Source organism: Bison bison, unplaced genomic scaffold (genome assembly GCF_000754665.1).
Source record: "Bison bison bison isolate TAMUID 2011002044 unplaced genomic scaffold, Bison_UMD1.0 scf7180017846162, whole genome shotgun sequence".
Taxonomy (NCBI): Eukaryota; Metazoa; Chordata; class Mammalia; order Artiodactyla; family Bovidae; genus Bison; species Bison bison.
Window position 1 is genome coordinate 50,400 of NW_011476735.1, and position 839 is coordinate 51,238.

The following is an 839-nucleotide window of genomic DNA, read 5'->3' on the forward strand; positions in this document are numbered from 1 at the left end:
ACCTGACGGGTGAAGGGGGCAGCCACTTGGAGGCCAGGTGAGGGGTGGGCTCTCGGCAAATCTCTGCTCCTTCCTCCCAAACCTGCTGTCAACCTAGAATTGTTCTGACACGTACAGCGTCTCTGAAAACCTAAGCATCTGTGCCGTGTAAGAGAGGGGGGCGAGGGCCGCTGTGACGGCCAGGAGGCTCCTCTGCGTGCCCCGGGGAAGAATCCAGAAGGAACCCCATCCCGTCCCACGTGGGGCCGGTGCCCGCTCACCTTCTGGCCCTGCATGTTCCACGTGGCCACGAACAGGGCCACGCTCCGGTCCGGGAAGTAACGGGCCAGCTCATCTGCCCCCATCAGGGCCCCAGTTGCCAGCAGGCTCCCCTCCAGGTAGCTCCTGCGGAGACGGGCCAGACTGAGCCGGGGGTTGCAGCAGATGGACCCAGGGAGGGGCTGGGAGCAGAACACACCTCTGGGGCCGGGAGCCCCCTCCCAGAGCTGGAGTGGCCTCAGGACCCTGGGGGGGGATGGGGGGAGCACAGTGCGGAGAGCCCCTGGAGCCCAGGGAAACCTGCCATGTCCAGGGCTCTACAGACACCCTCAGGCTCCTGGCCTCCGGAGAGGAAGGGACAGGCAGGTGATGTTTGGCGCTTTTGGGGGGACCCTCTAAGCGCAAGGCCCTGGGAGGGCTGCAGAGGTCGAGGTGGGCTTCTGGACTGTAAGCAGACTTGGGGGGGACATGCCCTTCTCCAGGGCTCCGGCCTCCGCCTTGCCAGCCAGCACTGGGAGCTTGTAAAGGCTTCGTGGGATGCCTTGGTCTTTGCAGGTTCAATCCACTGTAGGCTCTCACAG

The 839-nt window shown here is 64.8% G+C and overlaps 1 protein-coding gene across 1 annotated transcript in view; it reads right to left on the reverse strand.

Annotated features, from left to right (window-relative positions):
- Positions 1-839, reverse strand: part of INPP5E (inositol polyphosphate-5-phosphatase, 72 kDa) — a 10,055-nt gene that overhangs the window by 5,566 nt on the left and 3,650 nt on the right. Inside the window, exons 2-3 of the mRNA XM_010838776.1 lie at positions 705-805; positions 261-575 (exon numbers count right to left, since the gene is read on the reverse strand). Of these exons, the coding sequence (XP_010837078.1) occupies positions 261-575; positions 705-805 (416 nt within the window). The remainder of the gene's footprint in view (positions 1-260; positions 576-704; positions 806-839) is intronic.